The sequence below is a fragment of the Eleutherodactylus coqui genome, chromosome 1, assembly GCF_035609145.1.
Source record: "Eleutherodactylus coqui strain aEleCoq1 chromosome 1, aEleCoq1.hap1, whole genome shotgun sequence".
Classification (NCBI taxonomy): Eukaryota; Metazoa; Chordata; class Amphibia; order Anura; family Eleutherodactylidae; genus Eleutherodactylus; species Eleutherodactylus coqui.
The window spans coordinates 51,466,427-51,490,551 of record NC_089837.1 but is presented as its reverse complement, the minus strand read 5'-3'; the positions used below and the strand labels follow the sequence as shown (position 1 = coordinate 51,490,551).

At 50.1% G+C, this 24,125-nt stretch overlaps 1 protein-coding gene and 1 long non-coding RNA gene across 7 annotated transcripts in view; one reads left to right on the top strand and one right to left on the bottom strand.

Annotated features, from left to right (window-relative positions):
- LOC136620824 (cytochrome P450 2K4-like) overlaps window positions 1–24,125 on the bottom strand; it is a 48,351-nt gene that overhangs the window by 10,062 nt on the left and 14,164 nt on the right. For all 6 annotated transcript variants that reach the window (XM_066595855.1, XM_066595864.1, XM_066595873.1 and 3 more), the window contains 2 exons: window positions 7,881–8,041; window positions 7,614–7,790 (listed from right to left, as the gene is read on the bottom strand). In XM_066595855.1, coding sequence (XP_066451952.1) covers window positions 7,614–7,790; window positions 7,881–8,041 — 338 coding nt within the window. The remainder of the gene's footprint in view (window positions 1–7,613; window positions 7,791–7,880; window positions 8,042–24,125) is intronic.
- LOC136609514 (uncharacterized) lies at window positions 11,617–15,414 on the top strand. Its single transcript, XR_010790051.1, has 3 exons — window positions 11,617–11,682; window positions 14,144–14,188; window positions 15,177–15,414. It is a non-coding gene; the product is annotated as an uncharacterized lncRNA (long non-coding RNA).

Below are 24,125 nucleotides of genomic sequence, written 5' to 3'. Positions count from 1 at the left end.
CATCTTTATGAGTGTAAGCATGTCGGCACTGGAAGTTGACAGGCAGGTACACTTATCCGTGATAATTTCCCCAGCTGCACTAAACACCCTCTCAGACAAGACGCTAGCGGCAGGGCAAGCCAGCACCTTCACGGCATACAGCGCTAGTTCGTGCCTCGTGTCCAGCTTTGACACCCAGTATTTGTATGGAGCAGAGGAACCACGGAAGACAGTGGTATGATCAGCTACGTACTCCCTCACCATCTTTTTACAGTGCTCCCTCCGACTCAGCCTTGACTGGGGAGTGGTGACACAGTCTTGTGGGGAGCCATAAAGCTGGCAAAGGCCTTAGAGAGTGTTCCCCTGCCTGAATATGTTGCCTGATCTCCGCGCCTCCCCTGCTACTTGGCCCTCGGAACTGCGCCTTCTGCCGCTAGCGCTGTCAGATGGGAAGTTTAGCATCACTTTGTCCACCAGAGCCCTGTGGTATTGCATCACTCTCGAACACCTTTCCTCTTCTTGAATGAGAGTCGAAAGGTTCTCCTTGTACCGTGGGTCGAGAAGGGTGTACACCACTGGCGTACATATAGGGGGTGCTGGGGGTGCGGTTGCGACCCGGCCCCTGGGGGCCCACGGGGCTTGCTTTGCAGTCAGTCAGGCGGCACTGACTGACTGCACTTACTTTCACTATGGTCTCTGCGCAGGCAGGCGGCCTCTCCTGCACATCGGTGCTTCCTCCCAGGACCTCCGCTCAGACCCCTCCCCCACCTGGTTCTCCAGCACAGAGATCATCAGAGGGGAGGAGTCTGAGCGGAGGTCCTGGGAGGAAGCACCGATGTGCCCGGAGAGGCTGCCTGCCTGCGCAGAGACCATAGTGAAAGTAAGTGCAGTCAGTGAGAGGGAACGTCCTCGGTATGATTAAGAGCGGGGAGGGGGGTGAGTGAGGGGTGTTCTGTGTGTGATGGTGAGTGGGGGAAACGAGGGGTGTTCTGTGTGATGGGGAGTGGGGGGGGCGAGGGGTGTTCTGTGTGATGGGGAGTGGGGGTGAGTGAGGGGGGTTCTGTGTGATGGGGAGTGGGGGGGGGGCGAGGGGTGTTCTGTGTGATGGGGAGTGGGGGTGAGTGAGGGGGGTTCTGTGTGTGATGGGGAGTGGGAGTGAGTGAGGGGTGTTCTGTGTGATGGGGAGTGGGGGGGACAAGGGGTGTTCTGTGTGATAGGGAGTGGAGGTGAGTGAGGGGGGTTCTGTGTGTGATGGGGAGTGGGGGTGAGTGAGGGGGGTTCTGTGTGTGATGGGGAGTGGGGGTGAGTGAGGGGGGTTCTGTGTGTGATGGGGAGTGGGGGTGAGTGAGGGGTGTTCTGTGTGATGGGGAGTGGGGGGGGGACGAGGGGTGTTCTGTGTGATGGGGAGTGGGGGTGAGTGAGGGGGGTTCTGTGTGATGGGGAGTGGGGGTGAGTGAGGGGGGTTCTGCGAGCCGGCACCTGACTTCACTATTAGAGGTATGCTAGAACTGAGCCGCTGTTTTGGTGACTAAGGGCTCAATGCCACAGCCGTAAGCCTACAACACTGTGGGAGACCACCAGCATCTCACACATTTCCCAGCCATGCACGCTGCCGGCAGGGACCACATATGGCTTTGTGTAGCACTGCACATGCACAGGGGGATTCTTTTTTTAATTCCCCACTCTGTTTAGAGTGACAATGCGTATGGAAACAATGTAATGTGTATGGGCAGCGTATCATACAAGTGTACAGGGCTCACGTTACGTGGTACGCAGAGAAAGAGAGCATGCTGGGATTACCTCGTGTGCATAATACGTGGTGAAAACCTGGTCGTGCACATGAGCCCTAACATATTATAAAAGTTAGCTCATGCTGTCTCCAATGTATGTGTATATATAATTATTTTTTTCTTTCTTGGGGAAGCAAAGCATGCCTTGAGGCTTGTGTTCTGGATGTTTTAAAAATCTAAAACCCCTGATTACTAATGATCCATTGATGGGTCATTAAAAAAAACAGTAATGTAGCTAAAAGTGATATACAAGGAGTAGCTGTGAAAAGGAGTGGTGGGTGGACGGGTCTGGAAGGGGGCCCCAAGCTAAACTTTTGCACCCGGGCCCATGAGCCTCTAGCTACGCCCCTGGTGTACACCCAGTAATCCGTGTTGGCCAGAATGCATCTAACGCGAGGGTCACAAGAAAGGCAGCCTAACATGAAGTTAGCCATGTGTGCCAGGGTGCCAGTACGGAAGACACGGCTGTCCTCGGTAGCAAGATGACTTTCAGGATCCTCCTCCTCCTCCACAGCCCATACACGCTGAACAGATGAGAGGCAAGCAGCATGGGTACCCCCTGCAGTGTGCCCAGCTGTCTCTTCCCCCTCTTCCTGCTCCTCCTCCTGTTCCTCCCGCTCCTCATCCTCCTCCAAAACACGCTGAGATATAGACATGAGGGTGGTCTGGCTATCAAGCGACATACTGTCATCCCCCGTCTCCTGTTCCAACCGCAAAGCGTCTGCCTTTATGCCTTGCAGCGAACGTCTCAGCAGGCATAGCATCAGGATGGTAACGCTAATGATTGCAGCGTCGCTGCTCACCATATGGGTAGACTCCTCAAAGTTTCCGAGGACCTGGCAGATGTCTGCCATCCAGGCCCACTCCTCGGTATAGAATTGCGGAGGCTGACTACCACTACGCTGCCCATGTTGGAGTTGGTATTCCACTATTGCTCTACGCTGCTCATACAGCCTGGCCAACATGTGCAGCGTAGAATTCCACCGTGTGGGCACGTCGCACAGCAGTCGGCGCTCTGGCAGATTAAACCGATGTTGCAGGGTCCGCAGGTTGGCAGCGTTCATGGTGGACTTGGGAAATGTGCGCAGCCGCGGCGCACTTTGCAGGGCAGGTCAGATAAGTGCAGGTAGTTTTTCAGAAACCACCAGATTGAAGACGTGGGCCAGGCATGGCACATGTGAGGCTGCCGAGCTGCAGAGCCACCACCAGGTTACGGTCATTGTCACACACGACCATGCCCAGTTGGAGGCTCAGCGGCGAAAACCAAAGGTCGGTCTGCTCTGTTAGACCCTGCAGCAGTTCGGAGGCCGTGTGCCTCTTGTCACCTAGGCTGAGTAGTTTCAGCACGGCCTGCTGACACTTGCCCACCGCTGTGCTGCCGTGCTGCGCCACACCGACTGCTGGCGACGTGCTGCTCACATTTCTTAATTGAGAGGTAGAGGTTGCGTAGGAGGAGAAGGGGGAGAGTTTAGAGGAGGTGGCATAGAACACCGCAGATATCAGAACCGAGGAATGACCCGCTATTCTGGATGTGGGTAGGATGTGTGCGGTCCCAGGCTCTGACTCGGTCCCAGCCTCCACCAAATTCACCCAATGCGCCATCAGGGATATATAGTGGCTTTGCTCACCAGTACTTGTCCACGTGTCCGTGGTTAAGTGGACCTTCCCAGTAACCACGCTGGTGAGGGCACGATTGATGTTGCGGGAGACGTGCTGGTGTAGGGCTGGGATGGCACACCGGGAAAAATAGTGTCAACTGGGGACCGAGTAGCGTGGGACTGCCGCCGCCATGACGTTTTTGAAAGACTCCGTTTCCACAAGCCTGTACGGCAGCATCTCCAGGCTGATTAATTTGGCAATGTGCACGTTTACAGCTTGAGCGTGAGGGTGCGTGGCGGCGTATTTGCGCTTTCGCTCCAACGCTTGTGCTAGCAACAGCTGGACGCTGCTCTGAGAGACATTGCTGGATGGGGTCGAGGACAGCGGAGGTGAGGGAGTGGGTGCAGGCCGCGAGGCGCTCATGCCTGTGTCCTGAGAGGGGGGTTGGATCTGAGTGGCAGGTTGGGGCATGGGGAGAGGCAGTGGTGCGACCCAGAGGCGGTGAACGGCCTTCGTCCCACCTTGTGGGGTGCTTGGCCATCATATGCCTGCACATGCTGGTGGTGGTGAGTCTGGTACTGGTGGCTCCCCGGCTGATCTTGGCGCGACACAGGTTGCACACCACTGTTCGTCGGTCGTCCATGCTCTCACTGAAAAACATCCACACCTTTGAACACCCAGGCCTCTGCACGGTGGCTTGGCACGAGGGGGTGCTTTGGGAAACAGTTGGGGGATTCTTCGCTCTGGCCCTGCCTCTACCCCTGGCCACCCCACTTCCTCTTCCAACCTGTCCTGCTGCTGCACTCGCCCCCCCCCCCCCTCTGAAGACCTGTCCTCAGTTGGCTTAGCGAACCAGTGGGGTCAGTTACCTCATCGTCCAGTTGCTCTTCCTCTGAATCTTCTGTGCGCTCCTCCCTCGGACTTACTGCTCTTACTACTACCTCACTGATAGACAACTGTGTCTCATCATCATTGTCCTCCTCACCCACGGAAAGCTCTTGAGACAGTTGCCGGAGATCCCCAGCCTCATCACCCGGCCCCCGGGAACTTTCCAAAGGTTGGGCATCGGTCACGACAAACTCCTCAGGTGAGAGAGGAACCATTTTTTCCCAATCAAGGCAGGGGCCCGAGAACAGTTCCTGAGAGTCTTCTTGCTCATCAGAATGTGTCATTTTCATGGAGTGAGGTAGCTGGGAGGAAGAAGGAGCAGCAGCTAGAGGATTCAGAGTTGCAGCAGTGGACTGCGTAGAAGACTGCGTGGTCTATAGTTTGCTGGATGCATTTTCTGCCATCCACGACAGGACCTGCTCACACTGCTCTGTTTGTAATAAAGGTCTACCACATGGACCCATAAATTGTGATATGAAGCTGGGGACCCCAGAAACTTGCCTCTCTCCTAATCCCGCAGCAGCCGGCTGTGATTCACCTGGACCAGGAACTCGGCCTGTGCCCACACCCTCACTTGGACCTCCGCGTCCACCTCCACATCCTCGACCCCTACCCCTCAGCATGGTGGATTATGAATCGAGCAGACACAGAGTGGTGTAAATAATTATGGAATTATTTGCATACACTTTCACGCTGACAGCGGTATTGTAACGCTAACTCCAGGCAGAAGCAAAGAATACGGAAGGCTGCAAACAGGCCTAGCTGTGCAATACTGATACACTGCAACTCCCACCAGACACCTAGTAAATTTCAGACGGTCAGAGGTAGCCCAACGATGGAGCTTTTTTTTTTTCTTTTTGAAAAAAAATACAGACTATATAGTTTGTATATGACTTTCCCTCTATCAGTGGCTGTGGCCATACGCTGTGCGTTAAGTTTACTGCAGACACAGACCGGTGTAAATATTTATGGAATTATTGGCGTACAGTTTGAGGCTGAGAGCTATATTGTAACGCAAACTGCAGCCAGATAAAAATTATATGGAAGGCTGCAAACAGGCCTAGCTGTGCAATAGTGATGCACTACAACTCCCACCAGACACCCTGTAAAATGCAGACGGTCAGAGATAGCCCTAAGAAGGACCATTGGGGTTCTTGTAGACAGGATCCTACACTACCACTGTCCCTATCTCAGCAGCACTTTCCCTATACTCTGTTTTACAGACTGCAGACTTAGAACGCTATAGCTGTAACAGCCTGCACAGTCCGAGATAAAAAATAAATAAAAAATTGTGCAAAACTGCTCCCAGCCAGCCACACAGTTATGCACATGGTCAGATGTGGCCCTAAGAAGGACCGTTGGGGTTCTTGAGGACAGCATCCTACACTAACACTATCCCTGAATAAGCAGCAGCACTTTCCCTATGCTCTCCCAGAGTGTGTGTGAGGCGAGTCACTTGATCTTGCCAGCCACTCACTGCAGGGGGGTGGGATAGGGCTGGCATGTCACAAGAGGAAGTGGTAATGCCTTCCCTGCATGTCTATTGGCTAAAAAAAAATGGCGCTTAACATGCAGGGAAGGAAATGGAATTGACTCTAGTACCGCGGTGGTGCTCGTCTCGAGTAACGAGCATCTCGAACACCCTAATGCTCGAACGAGCATCAAGCTCGGACGAATGTGCTCGCTCATCTATACTTGTGCCTTATTGGGCATTTTTTGCCTTCTTCTGGATCAACAAGGGGTGGAGGGTGGAAACAGGCTGAATGGGATGGATGTTTGTCTTTTTTCAGGCTTGCACACTATGGTACTATAAATATGACTCAGAATGTGAGTCTGTACCTGACTATAGTGGATGTCCTGTCCTGATAAGAACGCACCCAACCAACGATTTATGACCACTTACTAGCCCTATCTGGGACAGTAGTAAACCACTAAGTAAGAATACAGCAACCACCAATAACCACAGTACTTAAAGGGGTTGTCTAGCGGCAGCAAGTGGGGTTATACACTTCTGTATGCCCATATTAATGCACTTTGTAATATACATCGTGCATTAAATATGAGCCATACAGAAGTTATTCACTTACCTGCTCCGTTGCTAGCGTCCTCGTCGCCATGGTTCCGTCTAATTTCGGGGTCTTCTTGCTTCTTTAGACGCGCTTGCGCAGATCCGTCTTCTCCCTTCGGCTCCGCTCGGCAGCATCGGCGATTTGGCTCTGCCCCCTTGTACGCGTTATCGCGTAGCTCCGCCCCGTCACGTGCCGATTCCAGCCAATCAGGAGGCTGGAACCGGCACACATCATGGGGCGGAGCTACGCGATGACGCGTACAAGGGGGTGGAGCCAAATCGCCGATGCTGCCGAGCGGAGCCGAAGGGAGAAGACGGATCTGCGCAAGCGCGTCTAAAGAAGCAAGAAGACCCCGAAATTAGACGGAACCATGGCGACGAGGACGCTAGCAACGGAGCAGGTAAGTGAATAACTTCTGTATGGCTCATATTTAATGCACGATGAATATTACAAAGTGCATTATTATGGCCATACAGAAGTGCTGAACCCCACTTGCTGCCGCGAGACAACCCCTTTAACTTGAGATGAGCAGGGAAAGGCAGGAGACCATGATCCAGCTCTGATTCCAACAACTATCAGATAAAGACTGAGATGAAGACTAAGAGTAATCAGCACAGGTCCACAGCCAAGGCAGGAATAAAAGCCTTCCATAATTGCTAAGGAAATGCAACAGGTAGCAGAAGCTAAGAGGAAAATCCAAAACAGCACTAGTATAAACCAGACCTTCGTGAGCAAAAAACCAAAACCTGCCCCAACAGCTCCAGCATAGAGAATGCTGTAAAAAAATTAAATAACCATTATTTACCCTCTCATTTTGCCTCTGGTCCACTTACACAGAACTACTCCCCTACGCTTTGGTCCCTGCTAATATAGGAGGCAATGATGTCACATTCATTGCTCACATTATCATTGCAGCCATTGGCTGGCCACAGCAGTCATATGTGCATGAAGGGCATGTGACTGCTGGGACAGCGATTGGCTTCCTGCATCAGTGAGAACCAGTGGGGAATGAGTCGATAGCACTAGATTGAAGGGAACATGAGAGTGCAAGTAATGAGTATTTTGTAGTATTTTTTACACCATTCCTTGTTGTGGGGTACTTTTTTTTCAAATATTAGGGAACCCATTGTAAGGTCTTTTTCAAAACCAGCAACAGTAACTCTGTCAGGTTTGGTGACTGTGTGGCAATTAACTTTTTAGCAACTAATACAAGTTTTTGAACAATTCCAGACTGCATAGACCTTTGGTTATCTCCTTATGTTGAATATTATCACTATGAATACAGCACCTCATGTTGTTTGTCAAGAAATGCTTCAATCAGGCTTCTCCTCTCGTGTTTGTCCGGCTGAGCCTTAACTTTGGTGTAAATTTCCTTAACAAGTTTGCAAAACTCCAGATTATTGTTGATAGTAGTCCTGTGGCTTCCAGGCAGGCAATTCACCAATGGGGGATATACATTGTACAACTGGGAATAAAAAAAGTCAGATTAGTGTTTTGTATTTTATATGGGGGCAGGAGGGAAGTTTTTGCTCCATAGTAGGGCCATGTAACTTACCAAAGACATGGGACAAGCTATCAGTTTGACACTTTCCTCAATTAAATGTTTCATTCTTAGAATGGTTGGATCCTCACAAGTATATTGGTTTCCCAGTATAGTGGATAGTAATATGTTGGCTATAGCTGTGCTCATTACAGGCAAGTTATCAAAGGGTTTTCCTGGCAACAACACATGAACCAACATAAAATATCAAACAGGTAATTTGTAGAAAAAAAGTATAAAGCAAATCAGAAAAGGTAAAGAAATGATGTAAAGGCCACCAGCTACTGTTGAGCGAGCCGAAAAAGATCAAACCCTGTTTCATGTCAAACTTTGCTAAAAGTTCGATTTGGTGAGAACACGAACCTCAGACTATTCATCTCAGCCAAATCTGCTAAAAGAAGAAGTAAAAAGAAGGAAAAATGAGAAGAGGGAAAAAGAAGACAAAATAAAAAGTAGGAAGAAGGAGTAGAAAAAAAGATGAAGGAAAAGGAAGGTAAAAAAAGAAAAAGGAGAAAGAAAAGGAACAAAATAGAAGAAATAGGAAGAGGGAAAAAAGAGAAGGAAAAAGATGAAGGAAATAGAGGGGAAAAAGAAGGAAAAAGAAAAGGAAAAGTCGAAGGAAAAGCAATCTTATTGTTTCTTTTTTATTCCATCTTCCATTTTCCTTTTCTTTTTTTCTTTTTCTGCTTCATCAACTTTGCCAGGAGGGCTCAAAAAATGCAGTAATTTAGACAGCAAAGTGGAACTATTTGGGTGTCCACTAGAGGTCAGGCTGATTTATATTGTTATATATTGTAAGTACATTTTAATTGTAATTCAGGAGACAGCCATTAGATGTCATGGGAGTAAAATCAGACAGCAAAAAGATCTTGGATGCAATAATAGATTCAATCCACAAGATGGCACTGGTGAGAATCAATTGAGATATTCTGAGGATAAGTCATCAATAATAAAGATCCTGGACAACACTTTTTTGATCGCAAAGTCTTACATTTTGGTGAACACTGAATTCGCAGATAAATGTGCAACTTTTTTTCCTCTTTTCATTTTTATGTCGTACTCAATGCTTTTGGGGAGAGTGGGTGTGGTTCAGAAGCAAGGGCATGGCCAAGGCCAGAGAGACTTCCTATAATTTATGACAGTAACGGAATTTGCTTTTCTTTTTAATGGGTTAAAGTGTGAAACGGGTAAAACACACTTTTATTTGTAGTTGCAGGAAAACAAGGTTATCTTCTATATAGACCAATTCCCATCTGCAAGAATCCAGAGTTTGGTGACTGGAGATTCTGCTCTCAGAACAATATATTGTATCTACTATTAGGAATAATGGAGGCGTAGAAGAAAAGGGAAGAAGTGGAGCTATACTGATGAAGATCCAGTGGGGAGATTGATGGAGTAATTGTTCCAATATATGGCTTCTTCTTTTCACATGAGGTGAAGAGGAATAAGTGCAACAAGTTCCAGATACTGCCAAATCAGCAACTGTGCAACCTAGATAAGTTGGCCAGTGAAATAATGGGGAGAGGAGAAAAAGATGCTGATTGAGTGGCACAATCTTCTTTAGAAAATTGTGCACATGCTTGGATATTAGAAAAAAGTGTTGCTTTATTTTGAAAGAACCAAAAATAAAGCAACACTTTCTTCTAATATCCAAGCATGTGCACAATTTTCTAAAGAAGGTTGCGCCACTCCATCAGCATCATTTTCTTCTCTCCTCATTTCTACTATTGAAGACACCGCTCTCAAAATCTTGTGTTGTATCTAGCATCTTCCCTTGGATGTGAGGCCTTTTCTTTCTTTCTCTCGTTTGTTTGTTTGTTTGTTTGTTTCTTTCTTTCTTTCTTCTCACTTAAGCTTTTCTATACCTTTTTCTTAGAGATAAGCGAGCACCAAAATGCTCGGGTGCTCGTTGCTCAAGTCGAACTTTTCGTAATGCTCGAGAGCTTGTTTTGAGTAACAAACCTGATTCAAGTTAATGGGCGACTCGAGCATTTTTGTATAGGACCGATGCTCCGCATAGGTAATGACTTGTCAAACACCAGAAAACATCAGAAAGTCATGGAAACACAACAGAAACAGATAGGGAAGGGCAGGGTCAGCATGCATGGCTGCATCTGAGGCTCCTATTAAGCCAAAATGAGGGCAAGAGTCTGGGGGTCACCCCCCTAACAATTTACTTGGGACAAACCTTCATTAGCAGGGCACATGCGCTGGCACAACTGTAAAACAGCAAAGTGTATAATGTAGCTGTGGGGGACTGGGAGGCGGGGCTAGCTAGATGGAGAGGAAGGAAGCGACCAAGGGAAGGGGTTAGAGGGATAGGAGAGAGAGAGGGAGGAAGAGGAGGAGTCAGTGCTCAGAAGGAGAAAGAAGAGTGGAGTCGCACCAGGAGAGGTCTGCAAGCAAGTCTGAAGATGGAGCATCTAACGCAGCAAATTCGGGAAGCTGTGGCCAGCCAGGGTCCCCAGTGGCTCATGAAGATGGCTGAAGAGTTCCGGACGGCGGCAGCAGCGGCGGCGGCGTTACCGGAGTCGAGGACGGAAGAAGAGCCACCGGCGGAGTGCGGCGGCACGGAACCACGTGGGAGGCCGCAAAGAAGAAGGCAACCACCGGCAAGATTAAGCCCCAGCCCAGCGCCGAAGAAAGGGGGCAGAAGCAGCCCAAGAGCAGCGGGAGCGAGCCGGAGTGGAGCGGCGCGGTCGCAGCGCCAGGCGGAGGCATACAGGTCTGGGGAGCGCAGGAGTGGGGACGAGAGCGGAGCGGAAGTCGGAGTTCTACTCACCGGGAGAGGAGGAGCGGTGCCAAGGTCGGGTAAGTCCTGCGCGGGCAAGGGGAATCCCGTGGCGGTGCAGGAGATCATGGCGGAGGAGAGGGAGAGCGGGACACGTGTCTCCCTCAGCAGGCGGAGGGATCTACGAGCCGGAAGCAGTACCAGCGGGAGGCCTGCACTGCAGAAGGAGGCCACAAGGGGCTACGGGAGCGAGTCCCTGTTCAGCCCGGAGGAGTTTAGCGGGGGGGAGGGAGAGCTAAGCGGAGGTAGCGGGAGGGAAAGGGGGGGGGGGTCGGATGGCAAAGAGAGGCTTTAGGAGGCTAAATAGAAGGGAGGGTAGGGATAGTGAAGATAGTGCAGGCAGCATAGTGTACATGAGAAGTGGGCTTGGGGCGTTGGCAACAGCCCCTCTGCCTGTAGAAGGGAGGGGGGGAGGGGCGGGGGCGCTTTGTGCAGCAGCAGGCAACAGTGGCATTAGGGGCAACCGGCGGATGGCAGGGCGCCCGACACGAGCGGCGCACAAGCGGGCGCTCACCGGGCAGCGCGGCAAGGGAGCGAGCAAGTTGGCGCGCCAGGGAGGAGCAAGCGGCAGGGCAAGGTAAGTATGGGGGGGGGGGGGGGGGCGCAGAAGCGAAAAAGGGGCGCAGCAGTTTAGGGCAGGCAGAAGAGCGCGGGTAGCTACGAGCTCTTCAGCGTCTCCAGAAGATGAGGGTCGGAAAAGGAAGGCCCCTTTACTGGACGCACAGAGAAGGACAGGAGCGGCGGTTGCTTACGATAGGCACAGCGGCCGGGAGCGGGACGCTCGGGCTTTACGCGATACTTCATCTCTCTCGCCGGCTTCTTCCGCAGATAATAGGTACGCTCCCCGCAGTAGCAGGCACAATATGGCATCTTCGGCCGGTAGGGCATCCAATGCGCAGAGCCAGAGGAGCCGTGGTGTCACCCATGATTTGGGAACGGAACGACACGCAGGCCAGAGGCGGGATCGTGCATCAACGCCACCCGGCCCGAGCTTCCTCTTGGCGGAACCAGGGAGGAACAAGGCGGGTGAGTCACACTACAAGAATGTTTGGGATGTATCGGTAACATCTGGTGATAAGTACAACGAAGATTTTATGGGTGCGCTTAAAGCGCTGGTAAATCGTTCTGGAATTGAAAAAGGTTTTGCTCACGCACCCGAGAGCTCGCAAGGGGCGAGTCGTAGGGGCGAAGAGTTTTGCGATGAAGAGTTTATGGGAGCGCTTAAAGCGCTGGTAAATTGTTATGAGGTTGGTAAAGGTTTGGCTCACGCACCCGAGAGCTCGCAAGGGGCGAGTCGTAGGGGCGAAGAGTTGGTTGGTGACGGCTTGAGGTTCGCAGATACACTTTTCTGCGGGGTAGCCCCGCTCGGGGTGGGCTTAACGGAAGAGTTAACGGAGAAAATTAAAAATGGTACATATGTGGACATATGGTCACTACTGTCGGTGGAACATATTGCGGTCGACAAAGAGCGGTTTTCGGAACGTGGGACCGACAGAAAAGCGAAAGTAGCCAAAACATTTGGTAATTGGCTACAGGCGTTTTTAATGTTGGCACACGTAGCCTGTCAACACAGTCCACAGAAGGGTCCCGAATTAATGGTGTATATGAACACCATTCATAGTGCGTATAAACTGCACGGAGGGTCGGCGTGGTGGAGGTACGACGAGGATTTTTCGTCGTCGTATTTCCGGAATGAAGAACATAAGCTGGGCCACGAAAGCAACGGATGTGTGGATCCAGCTTATTCTTTCACAAAAACCGATAAAGCCGTTTTTTCAGGGGACCGCTGCAGGCGCCAGTGGACAGCAGGCACCTGCGGCACCAAAACCCTCCGGATCGTGCTGGGCCTTTAACGAAGGTCATTGCCGATTCTACGCATCGTGTAAGTTTCGGCACGAGTGCTCAGTGTGCGGAGGAGCACACTCCGCGGTACGGTGTTTTAGGCGACAGAGGACAGCAGTTACACCAGGGGTGCCCAGCGCAGGAGCAAACCCCAGTGAACGTCAGGTACCTGGAGCGGTGGCTCGTCCGGTACCACAGGACGCAGGAGTCAAGACTAATTAGATTAGGCTTTACGGAAGGTTTCCGGATACCGCACAACCCGTCGTTTTCCCTTAGGCTCTGCGACAATCTAAAATCGGCTCGAGAAAACAAAGAGTTAGTGATGGAGAAGTTACTGAAAGAGGTGGAATTGGGTCGGATGGCGGGCCCATTTCGGGAACCCCCATTCGGGAACTTGCGGGTTTCACCTTTGGGGCTGGTCCCGAAGAAGGAACCGGGCAAGTTCCGGCTTATCCATCATTTATCTTTTCCGGCGGGAGATTCGGTCAATGACGGGATTTCGAAAGAGCAAGCGGCAGTGTCGTATGCGTCTTTCGATCGGGCGGTGTATCTAGTCCGTCGGGCGGGAGCTGGCGCAATGTTAGCAAAGGCGGACATTGAATCAGCTTTCAGGTTGCTTCCGGTACACCCTGATTGTTTTCATCTGTTGGGGTGTAGATTGGAAGGGTGCTATTTCGTGGACATGTGTTTGCCGATGGGATGCTCTATTTCGTGCTATTATTTTGAGGTTTTCAGTTCATTTTTGGAATGGATACTTCGATTCGAGACGGGCATCCCTTCGGTCTTACACTATCTGGACGATTTTTTGTTCGTAGGGCCCCCCGAGTCAAGCGTATGCGGTTTTCTATTGGCATCTTTTCAGAGGCTGATGGAAAGAGCAGGCGTCCCCCTGTCCGCGGAGAAGACAGTAGGGCCAGTGACAGCTTTGGAGTTCTTAGGTATCGAGATCGATACTAAGGATATGGTGTTTCGGCTACCAGAGGAAAAGATTGCGCGGCTGCGGCAGATGGTAGAGACCGTTAGTACATCACGGAAAGTTACACTGCATCAAATGCAGGTGCTGCTGGGCCTATTGAATTTCGCGTGTCGGGTCATACCCATGGGACGCGCCTTTTCGAGGCGTTTGTCTTTGGCGACGAAAGGGGCAAAGGAGCCTCATCATTTTGTCAGGGTGACAAAGGAAATGAAGGCGGACCTGCACATATGGAAGGTTTTTCTCGAAACTTTCAATGGGCAGGTAATATGCCAAAGGGAAGAAGTCGACAGTGAGGAGCTAGGACTGGTATCAGATGCAGCCGGAGCCTGCGGTTTTGGTGTGATTTTTGGTAACAGGTGGTGCAACGCCTTGTGGCCGGAAGCCTGGGACGAGAGAGGATGGACGAGAAACATAGCACTGTTGGAAATTTTTCCCATCATGGTCGCCATTGAACTATGGGGCCCGGTGTTGGCTAATAGAAGTATATGTTTTTAGTCGGATAACCAGACGGTGGTGAGAGCGGTAAATAAACAGTCCTCAGCGTGCAAATTGGTGTTGGCGGCTTTACGCCATTTGATTTTGGTTTGTTTACAGCATAACATAAAGTTCAAAGCGAGCCATGTACCAGGACATTTAAATAACAAAGCTGACGCTCTTTCTCGATTCCAGATGTCGAAATTCAGGGAGCTTCACCCGACGGCGGACGTCGAGGGGGTATGTTGCCCTGCTTTCTTATGGCAAATAATAGAAAGGAGCTCCTGAATCTGGTCTGTAAGTCGGTATCTGAAGCCACATGGCGGCGCTACAATGCGATCTGGAAGCAATGGTTTGAGGTCGCCGGGGGTGGTTTTCCGAATACGGAGCAGGCTAGAGCGGTTACTTTAGACACATTGGCGAACCTGCGCGGGCGGGGAGCGTCGGCGGATGCGGCGAGAAAACACGTTTCGGCAATAGCATTTTTGTTACGCCTGCACGGGAGTCGCGACGTGACAAAGGAGTTTGTTTTTACACAAATACTAAAAGGTTGGAAGAAAGAGAAGTTTTCTCGGGATGGGAGACGCCCGATCACTTTCGAGCTGCTTTGCGCAATGATGAAGATAATGGGATCAGTATGTGCGAACGTAGAAGAAACGGCGCTTTTTAGAGCTACATTTTCCTTGGCCTTTTTTGCAGCGTTGCGGTTGGGCGAATTAGTATCGACGAGTAAAAATAATCCGGGAGGTCTTCAATTTTCGGATGTTTCGCTCGGGGACGACGATATAAAAATTTGCATACGAAAATCGAAAACGGACATATACGGAGCGGGTGAATGGTTGCGGATTCGTGCGCTGGGTACAGAGTGGTGCCCAGTGAAGTTAGTCGGAGACGTTATGGCACGCCACAGCGGTGGCGGCCCGCTATTGGTACACGCAACGGGATTTCCGGTAACAAGGTACCAGTTCACGGCGGTAATGCGGTCATGCCTTGAAAACCTGGGTTTTGCGCCAAACGATTTTGGGTCTCATTAGTTTAGAATTGGGGCGGCCACGTCGGCTTTTGCCTGCGGGTTGCGAAGTGAGGAGGTAAAAAGGGTGGGTAGGTGGAAGTCGGAGGCATACCGGTCCTACGTAAGGCCGGATTTGAGAGTACTGTAAAATGGTTATGAGTTTGATGTTGGGGACATTTTCTTCCCCTGTTTCTTTTTTCTTGATTTGTTTTACAGGTTCAAATTGGACAGTGTGGGTGGTAGGCCACTCCTACATATTTTGGGCCGAAAAGAGGGCCAGAGCAAGGCCGGTGGGTCCCCATTTGGGACAAAAAGACGTATGCGTGCAATGGCACGGCGTACGAGGTTTGAAATGGACCGGGCTGCTCCAAGAGGTGCTGCAAATCAGCAGGCGGTCACCAGATAGAGTGATCTTGGTAATCCACGCGGGTGGAAACGATCTGGGGAAAGTTAAAGTGGGAGAATTACTGACGTTGATGAAGGAGGATTTATACCGTTTTAAAAAGTTCTTTAACGATGTTATTATAGTCTGGTCAGATATTGTGGCCAGAAGGTTCCGGAGGGACGCGAGGGATATGGAGGCGATAGAAAGAGCGAGGAAGAACGTTAATTTTAAGATGTCTAAATTTGTTCAGTCAATTGGGGGGGTGTCAGTTAGACACTGGCAGTTAGAGAAGAGAGAGATAGGTATGTTTAGGGGTGACGGTGTTCACCTTAGTGATATTGGCACCGACACGTTTTTGTCAGGGCTGCAGGACGGGGTAGAGGAGGCGTTGTGGCTGGCATGTGGGGGGCGGAGTGCAGCATAGGGATATGCTGCATCCTTGGTGGCGGTAATGTTTTTCCATGCCAGCAATGGATGGAAGGGCTGTACAGGCCCATCATGGGGCTTTCTTAAGCCTGGTTGTTTTCACGTTAAAAGTTAAAATTTAATAAAGCAGTTAAGCGGCATGGAAGATGGGTATAAAGTGGAGTAAAAGAGAAATTAAATAAAGCTGTGGCCTACCCACGTAAAACGCCAGCAGGTTGTTGTGTCCTTTATTTCATAGATAAGGGGGAGCTAAGATGGGTAAGGGGAGTCCTCCCAGTCTGTAAAACAGCAAAGTGTATAACGTAGCTGTGGGGGACTGGGAGGCGGGGCTAGCTAGATGGAGAGGAAGGAAGCGACCAAGGGAAGGGGTTAGAGGGATAGGAGAGAGAGAGGGAGGAAGAGGAGGAGTCAGTGCTCAGAAGGAGAAAGAAGAGTGGAGTCGCCCACCCACCCGCCCTGTAAGGAAAGGGAGGTGTGATAGAGTTATTAGGAGGAAGTTAAGTTGATTAGGAAGTTGTCACAGCTTGGGGTTAGGCGGTAATGTTTTTCCATGCCAGCAATGGATGGAAGGGCTGTACAGGCCCATCATGGGGCTTTCTTACGCCTGGTTGTTTTCACGTTAAAAGTTAAAATTTAATAAAGCAGTTAAGCGGCATGGAAGATGGGTATAAAGTGGAGTAAAAGAGAAATTAAATAAAGCTGTGGCCTACCCACGTAAAACGCCAGCAAGTTGTTGTGTCCTTTATTTCATAGATAAGGGGGAGCTAAGATGGGTAAGGGGAGTCCTCCCAGTCCTAGCTAAGCACCACGCTCCCTGCAACCAAGGGCAATCACTGCCTGCGGGTGACACTGCTGCCTCTTCTCCTGTGTTACATGCTGGCATTGCAGTCCAACCCCCCCGCACGACCCTGCATCCACAGCGCACACAAAAGTTTCCCTGCGCAGCGTTCAGCTGCCCTCATGCCACACGCTCGCTTCATAGCCACACCACCCTCATGTCTATTTCTAAGTGTGTACTGGATGAGGAGAAACCGGAGGCACACACTGCAGAGGGTTGGCAGGGCCAGGCAGCGACCTTCTCTGAAAGAGTGAGCGATAGCCCACAATGCTGTTGAGAACAGATGATAAATTGACGTATGATCATCATTCCAATCCCGTGCCACCTCCGTCACAAAATTGTCAGGAGTCGCAAATGTGGGCATAAAGGGGACTCAGATGCCAGCCCTTCTCCACATCTCCACAATGCAGCAATACTCTGTGTGGGAAGCACGTGAGCGGACCCAGGGTCAGGCTCTGTCCCAGCCTCCACCTTGTGTGACCCAAGGTGCCGCGAGTTACATAGCAATGGAAAATCCATGTGTCTCCACACAATTCATTCTGTGTAGGTGTCAGATAGCTCAACACCACAATGGGAAGTCTTTGAGTTCCTTGGGCTCGCCTATGCTGTGGGTGCACAAAGATGGTATTACACAGGAAGAAATCAAAGTGCCCAAACATGGCAGAGTTTCACCCCGCCAAGGACCTTGGCCTTGGCCCAGATTTCTGCCCAAGTCAGTCAGTGTATTTATGCCAGATGGGAAGTCTTTGTGCACCCACAGCATAGGCAGACCCCAATAACATTTCTGTAGCAAAAGTACAGGTGGCCGCCAGTAACATTTCTGTAGCAAAAGTATAGGGAGACCCCAGTAACATTCCTGTAGCAAAAGTATAGGGAGACCCCAGTAACATTTCTGTAGCAAAAGTATAGGGAGACCCCAGTAACATTTCTGTAGCAAAAGTATAGGGAGACCCCAGTAACATTTCTGTAGTAAGAGTGTAGGCGGACCCCAGTAACATTTCTGTAGCAAAAGTATAGGCGGACCCCAGTAACATTTCTGTAGCAAAAGTATAGGCAGACCCCTGTAACATTTCTATAGCAAGAGTATAGGCGGACCCCAGTAACATTTCTGTAGCAAAAGTATAGGCGGACCCTAGTAACATTTCTATAGCAAAAGTATAGGCGGACCCCAGTAACATTTCTGTAGCAAAAGTATAGGCAAAGCTCTCAAACCATTCAGTAGAAACTGCATAGGCAGACCCCTGTAACATTTCTATAGCAAGAGTATAGGCGAACACCTGAAAAACTTTGTTTACCGAGAGTGTAGGCAAAGGCCGGAAAAATTAGTGTACCAAGAGTACAAGTGCACCCCTGAAAAATTGCTCAACTGCGAGGGCAGGTGAAACCCATAAACCTTTTTTAAAGATATGGCTCGCTGTTGCTTAATTTGTAACAGAGCCGGGAGGCAGCCCTGTGAAAAAAATTGGTTTCTGTTAAAGTATCAATACTTTTGATACTTTGAAAAATTGTAAAAAAAAACCTTTTAAACAGAGCCTTTTGGGCCACAGAAAAAATGGCAGTTCAGCATGATGACATGCTCTTTTAGGAGGAGGAGGAGTAATAATATCCAAGAGGAATTGACAAAGCTAATCCCCCCTATTTTTTGGTCATAGAGTATGCATTTTTCTCCTGTTGCAGCAAAAAGAATCATTAGGTTCTGCTTCTTTCCGCCAGTGGATAAGAGAAGTCTGGGGAAATCCAGCCTTTGATCATCTTTATGAGTGTAAGCATGTCGGCACTGGCAGTTGACAGGCAGGTACACTTATCCGTTATGAGTCCCCCAGCTGCACTAAACACCCTCTCTGACAAGATGCTAGCGGCAGGGCAGGCCAGCACCTCCAGGGCGTGCAGCGCAAGTTTGTGCCATGTGTCCAGCTTTGACACCCAATAGTTGTATGGAGCAGAGGCATCACGGAGGATGGCGGAATTATAGGCTACGTACTCCCTCACTATCTTTTTTCAGTGCTCCCTCCGACTCAGCCTTGACTGGGGAGTGGTGACACAGTCTTGCTGGGGAGCCATAAATCTGGCAAAGGCCTTGGAGAGTGTTCCCCTGCCTGCGCTGGACATGCTGCCTGATCCCCACTCCTTCCCTGCTACTTGGCCCTCTGAACTGCGTCTTCTGCCACTAGCGCTGTCAGATGGGAACTTTAGCATCACTTTTTCCTCCAGGGCCTTGTGGTATTGCATCACTCTTGTACCCCTTTCCTCTTCAGGAATGAGAGTGTAAAGGTTCTCCCTATACCGTGGATCGAGAAGGGTGTACACCCAGTAATCCGTGTTGGCCAAAATGCATCTAACGCGAGGGTCACGAGAAAGTCAACATGAAGTCAGCCATGTGTGCCAGGGTACCAGTACGCAACAGATTGCTGTCTTCACTAGGAAGATGACTTTCAGGATCCTCCTCCTCTTCAGCTCATACACGCTGAACAGATGAGAGGCAAGCAGCATGGGTACCCTCTGCAGTGTGGCCAGCTGTCTCTTCCCCCTCCTCCTCCTTCACCAAAACGCGCTGAGGTATAGACATGAGGGTGGTCTGGCTATCAAGTGACATACTGTCATCCCCTGTCTCCTTTTCCAACTGCAGAGCGACGGCCTTTATGCTTAGCAGAGGACTTCTCAGCAGGAAAAGCAGCGGGATTGTAACGCTAATGATTGCTACATCATCGCTCGCCATCTGGGTAGACTCCTCTATGTTTCCAAGGACCTGGCAGATATCTGCCATCCATGCCCACTCCTCAGTAAAGAATTGCGGAGGCTGACTACCACTCCGCCGCCCATGTCGCAGCTGGTATTCCACTTTTGTTCTACGCTGCTCGTACAGCCTGGCCAACATGTGAAGCATAGAATTCCAGCGTGTGGGCATGTCGCACAGCATTTGGTGCTCTGGCAGCTGAAACCGACGTTGCAGGGTCCTCAGGGTGGTAGCGTCCGTGATGGACTTGCGGAAATGTGCGCACACGCGGCACACCTTGCCGAGCAGGTCAGAGAAGTGGGGGTAGTTTTTCAGAAACCACTGAACCACCAGATTGAAGATGTGGGCATGTGTGTGAGGCTGCCGAGCTGCAGAGCCGCCACCAGGTTACAGCCGTTGTCACATACAACCATGCCCAGTTGTAGGCTCAGCGGCGAGAGCCAGAGGTCAGTCTGCTCTGTCAGACCCTGCAGCAGCTCGGGGGCCGTGTGCCGCTTGTCACCTAAGCTGATTAGTTTCAGCACGGCTTGTTGACGCTTGCCCATCGCTGTGCTGCCCCGCCGCGCGCTACCGACTGCTGGCCACATGCTCAGACTTCTTAATTGAGAGGTAGACGTGGCAGAGGAGGAGGAGGGGGAGGGTTTGGAGGAGGTGGCATAAAACGTCGCGGATACCAGCACCGAGGTAGGACCCATTATTCTGGGTGTGGGTAGGATGTGAGTGGTCCCAGGCTCTAACTCGGTCCCAGCCTCCACCAAGTTCACCAAATGTGCCGTCAGGAAGACATAGTGGCCCTGCTTGCCAGTACTTGTCCACATGGCCGTAGTTAGGGTACCTTCCCAGTAACCACATTGGTGAGGGCACGATTTATGTTGCGGGAAACAAGTTGGTGTAGGGCTGGGACGGCACACCGGGAAAATAGTGGCGACTGGGGCCAAGTAGCGCGGGACTGCCACCGCCATCATGTTTTTGAAAAACTCCATTTCCACACGCATCTACGGCAGCATCTCCAGGCTGATTAATTTGGCAATTTGCACGTTTAAAGCTTGTGCATGCGGGTGGGTGGTGGCATATTTGCGCTTTCGCTCCAATGGGATTGGATTTGTGTGGCAGGTGGGGGCACAGGGGAAGAGGCAGTGGTGTGACCCGGAGGCGGTGAATGGCCTTCGTCCCACCTGTGGGGTGCTTGGCCATCATATGCCTGCACATGCTGGTGGTGGTGAGGCTGGTAGTGGTGGCTCCCAGGCTGATCTTGTTGCCACACAGGTTGCACACCACTGTTCGTCGGTCGTCCGAGATCTCACTAAAAAACATCCACACCTTTGAACACCTAGGCCTCTGCCCGGAGGCATGCCGCGAGGAGGTGCTTTGGGAAACAGTTGGGGGATTCTTCGCTCTGGCCCTGCCTCTACCCCTGGCCACTCCACTGCCTCTTCCAACCTGTCCTGCTGCTGCACTTGCCTCCCCCTCTGAAGCCCTGTCCTTAGTAGGCTTAGCAAACCAGATGTGGTCAGTCACCTCATCGTCCAGCTGCTCTTCCCCAGAATCCTCTGTGCGCTCCTCCCTCGGACTTACTGCCCTTACTACTACCACCTCACTGACAGACAACTGTGTCTCATCATCCTCATCCACAAAAAGCTCTTGAGGCAGTTGCCGGAAGTCCCTAGCCTTATCACCTGGACTCCAAGAACTTTCCAAAGGTTGGGCATCGGTCACAACAAACTCCTCAGTTGAGAGAGGAACTGTTTTTTCCCACTCATGGCAGGGACCCGAGAACAGTTTCTGGGAGTCTGCAAGCTCAGAATATGTCATTTTCATGGAGTGAGGCTGGGAGGAAGGAGGAGCAGCCAGGGGATTCAGATTTGCCTTCCCTAGGCCGGGAGTAGTGGACTTCGTAGAAGATTGGGTGGTCGATACATTGCTGGACACATTTTCAGCCATTAATGACAGGAGCTGCTCGCACTGCTCTGTTTGTAATAAAGGTCTACCACGCAGAACCCTAAATTGTGATATGAAGCTGGGGAGCCCAGAAACTTGCCTCTCTCCTAATCCCGCAGCATCCGGCTGTGATTCACCACGCCCTGGAACTCGGCCTGTGCCCGCACCCTCACTTGGACGTCCGCGTCCTTGACCCTTACACCTACTCATCACGGTGGATTAAGAATAGAGCAGGGCCAAAATAAATTACCCCACTGTACAGTGCTGACAACTGTGGCTTATTTCACCGCACACAGAGACTTGTGGATAGCAGAGGCTCTATGCTGGGACTTGAAAAAATTAACCGGCTGTCTTGCGCTGATACCTAGGGGTAATTTACTGCTCGCAGACACTTGTAGATAAGAGAGGCTGTGTGGAGTGGGAGAAGACTCTAAAGCCAGTGGATAGTGCTGGTAACTGCGGCTATCTCAACCCCACCAAGAAAAGGGTATTGTGAGATGTTCTGCACAGCGGCAGAGCTGAAATACTTTGCAGTGGCCCATGAAATATTACAGTACTGTTTAGTGGTGAGACCGCTGTCTAATGCACTGCAGACACAGAACTGTATAACTGAAGTAGTTTGCGGTAGGCTAGGATGCACTACTGCTCCCAGCCAGCCACAACTGTAAAGCACATGGTCAGATATAGCCCTAAGAAGGTCCGTTGGGGTTCTTGTACTGAGGATCAGGACTGTATAACTTTCCCTATAGAAGCAGCTCTGTCCCTAAACTCTGCGTTATGGACAGCACACACGTAATGGTATAACTAAAGTAGTTTGCTGCAGACTGAGGACGCTATAGATGAAATGGCCTGCACAGCCCGAGATGTTTAAAAAAAAAAAAAAAGGTGCACTACTGCTCCCAGCAGCCACAACTGTAATGCACACTATTCTTGAAGACAGGATCCTACGCTAACACTATCCCTGTATAAGCAGCAGCACTTTCCCTAACCTCTGCCACATGCATCTGAAGCGAGCCGCGGGCGGGACCACTTTAAGTACTCAGCGGTCACCTGATCATCCCAGCCACTCACTACTGTGGGGGGGGGGGGGGGGAGGGAGGGGGGGGGGGGAGGGAGGGGGGGGGGGGCTGACACGTGACAGCAGGAAGTGGTAATGCCTTCCCCGCATGTCTATTCGCTAAAAATGGCGCTAAACATGCAGGGAAGGAAATGGAATTGACACGAGTACCGTGTGGTGTTCGTCTCGAGTAACAAGCATCTCGAGTACCCTAATACTCGAACGAGCATCAAGCTCTGACGAGTGTGCTCGCTCATCTCTACTTTTCTTCCCATTGTACTAATAACTAAACCCTCTCTATCTCTGTCTTCCTTCTGCTCTCTCTCTAGTATTAACTTGACTTGCTTACTTCAACTACTACTGTTTTAGACTGAACTTTTTGGAGCTATTTATTGGCTCTAGGTCCTCTAGGAGCTAGCCAGCGGCCTAGTCTACCAACTAATTAAGACTTGCTGGTCCTCCCATCACCAAATCCAATATAAAACAAAGGAAATTGAAAGAAACATTGCGCATTTAAAAAAGGATGTATATCAGTTATGTAGTGACAATAGCTGAAGATGTGCCAAATATATTAACCCCTTAGTGACTGCCCTATTTTGTGCTTTAAGGATCAAATTATTTTCATCATCACATTGCAAGGGACTTATGGACATAGCTAGCTTTGTGAGGGCTTCTTTTTATTGGAACAAGTTGTATTTTTTAATGGCACCATGCTGGGGTACATATATTGTATGGTATACCTTTTGTTTCATTTTTTTTTGGGGGGGGGGGGGGGGTGGAAACAATGTGTTGCAATTGCTTTTAGGTTTTATTTTTACAGCGTTCACTATTTGGTGAAAATTACACAATCATTTTCTTATATGGAGCAGAACGATTACTGCGATGCATTAGAGATTTTTTACAATTTTTTACTACTTTTGCACAATAAAAACAGGTTTTTAAAGAAAAGAAAATTGAATCTGCATCACCACATTCCAACAAAAGAGCTATGTGGGTTGTTTTTTTGCAGGAAGAGTCGTAGTATTTAATGCTACATGTGACTTTTGGATTGCCTTCTATTAAACTCTATAGAATTTTTTTGACACTACTTTTTAGTCCGTGAAGGAGGCTTGAAGATGTAATGATTCAATGGCTGGGGTAGTACACTGCATTAGTTATTTGGTGCATTCTACTAACCCTATGACAGTAGTCTATTAGACTCTGCAAGAGGCGGGGCCTAATAGGCTGAGCTACATGGCAGACAGGAAAGCCTTTGTCAGGCTTCTGGCTACCATAGGAACCCATAAGTACTTTCTGATCACATTGTGGGGTGAGGCACCCCATCCCCGTGTCATCTGCTTACGCGCTGCAGTTGCCATTGATTTTGGCATGCAAGGGGTTAAACTGCTAGGATTTGTATTTTTTACACAAGTGGCTGTTAGAGCAATAGAAAGCCAAGACCTTAAAAAGATGTATGTGCAGGTTTAAAGCCAATTAGTGAGGTCAGTAAAAAAAAAAAAGCGTATTGTGGTTACTAATTGGTTAATAAATTGCTTCTGGATAGGTCATCAATAGTTGATTGGTGGAGTCCACGCCTCGGGATCCTTGCAGATCAGGTGTCAGTACCGAAAGAACTAGAAGCAGATAATGCTGTCCTTGTTGCCGTTGCCTGGTTGGTATTGCAGGCACAGCTCTTATTAAATTCAATGCAATACCAACCTGGACCACTGCAATGTGGACAGTGCTATCAGCTTCCAACTCTATCCGTACTGACAGCTGGCCTGACAAACAGCTGATCGGCAGTGATC